Genomic DNA, 992 nt, shown 5'->3' with positions numbered 1-992 from the left:
TACAAGTTTCTTGAGTTACAAAATATGTATCTACACTTGTTTAACTTATTTGACCAGTTGTAGGACTTGTAGCGCTTGTGTTACAGGCCCCTGATCTAGAAAAAGTTAAATAAAAGCTTATAAAAACAGTATACAGATCCGTAATCTACGACCTAGCGTCCCTAATGTGCTATCAGAGTGATAAATTCGTCGATTTATTGACACTTAATAATGTCATGCTTTTCCAGATGTCGTAGTTCGCAATTTTGAAACAAAATGATTTGTACATATGCAAAGCAATTGGAGATCCCTAGTCAACCAACATTAATTACGAGAAAACATCCAATTGACAGACCAGTCATAATAAGTTTGTTTTATAGTCGTACACAAAACAATAAAGAGAAATTGGGTTGCTGCGCATGCAGATGTGGATTAATCTTCATGGACAATATTAGGAAGGAAATTAAAACCAGTTTCGACTATACTATTGTTAGACGCAATTATACACATACCCTCGTTAGTTTATTAATATTATTACTTTCTATATTACGGAACATTAATGCTTTCCTTGAATATATAATGATTTTAAAACATTATCTAAAGTCAGACTACTCAAACATATTATGCAATCTAAAGGATGCTTATGTTTTCCAATTATTTTGACGATTAGTACTTGATCCCGGCGCCTGTGGTTGCGGCATCATTTCCATTAAGTATTGCCTTTGCAGTTCGGCAGCCCGTTGTATCTCGGCCAAATTGGATGTCTGATTCTTTGAAGACGCGGAGGAGGAATTTTTCTTGTTTGTGAAAGCTAGAATGAAAGAAATCGTTAACATTTTTAGGATGGCCAGTTATAAACTAATAATTTAAGTTAGTTTTCCAAATACATAATTCATAATTCATCATTCGTGTTCAATGTATAAATGTACTACCATAGTAGATCAGGGGAGTTATTATGTAATTCTTTTCGAAAGATTAAATTACTCGAAAATTGTATTCGATACGAATATGAA

The 992-nt window shown here is 33.2% G+C and overlaps 1 protein-coding gene across 3 annotated transcripts in view; it reads right to left on the bottom strand.

The window, feature by feature from the left end:
- Positions 1 to 479: 479 nt before the first annotated feature.
- Positions 480 to 992, bottom strand: part of LOC118738635 (transcriptional repressor p66-alpha) — a 396748-nt gene continuing 396235 nt past the window's right edge. For all 3 annotated transcript variants that reach the window (XM_036469540.1, XM_036469543.1, XM_036469542.1), the window contains one exon: positions 480 to 790. In XM_036469540.1, the coding sequence (XP_036325433.1) occupies positions 621 to 790 (170 nt within the window). In that variant the 3' untranslated portion in view covers positions 480 to 620. The remainder of the gene's footprint in view (positions 791 to 992) is intronic.

This window comes from Rhagoletis pomonella, unplaced genomic scaffold, assembly GCF_013731165.1.
Source record: "Rhagoletis pomonella isolate Grant_MI unplaced genomic scaffold, Rhpom_1.0 Rhpom_scaffold_00005, whole genome shotgun sequence".
Taxonomy (NCBI): Eukaryota; Metazoa; Arthropoda; class Insecta; order Diptera; family Tephritidae; genus Rhagoletis; species Rhagoletis pomonella.
The sequence above is the reverse complement of the archived record's forward strand: the minus strand, read 5'-3'. Positions and strand labels throughout refer to the sequence as shown.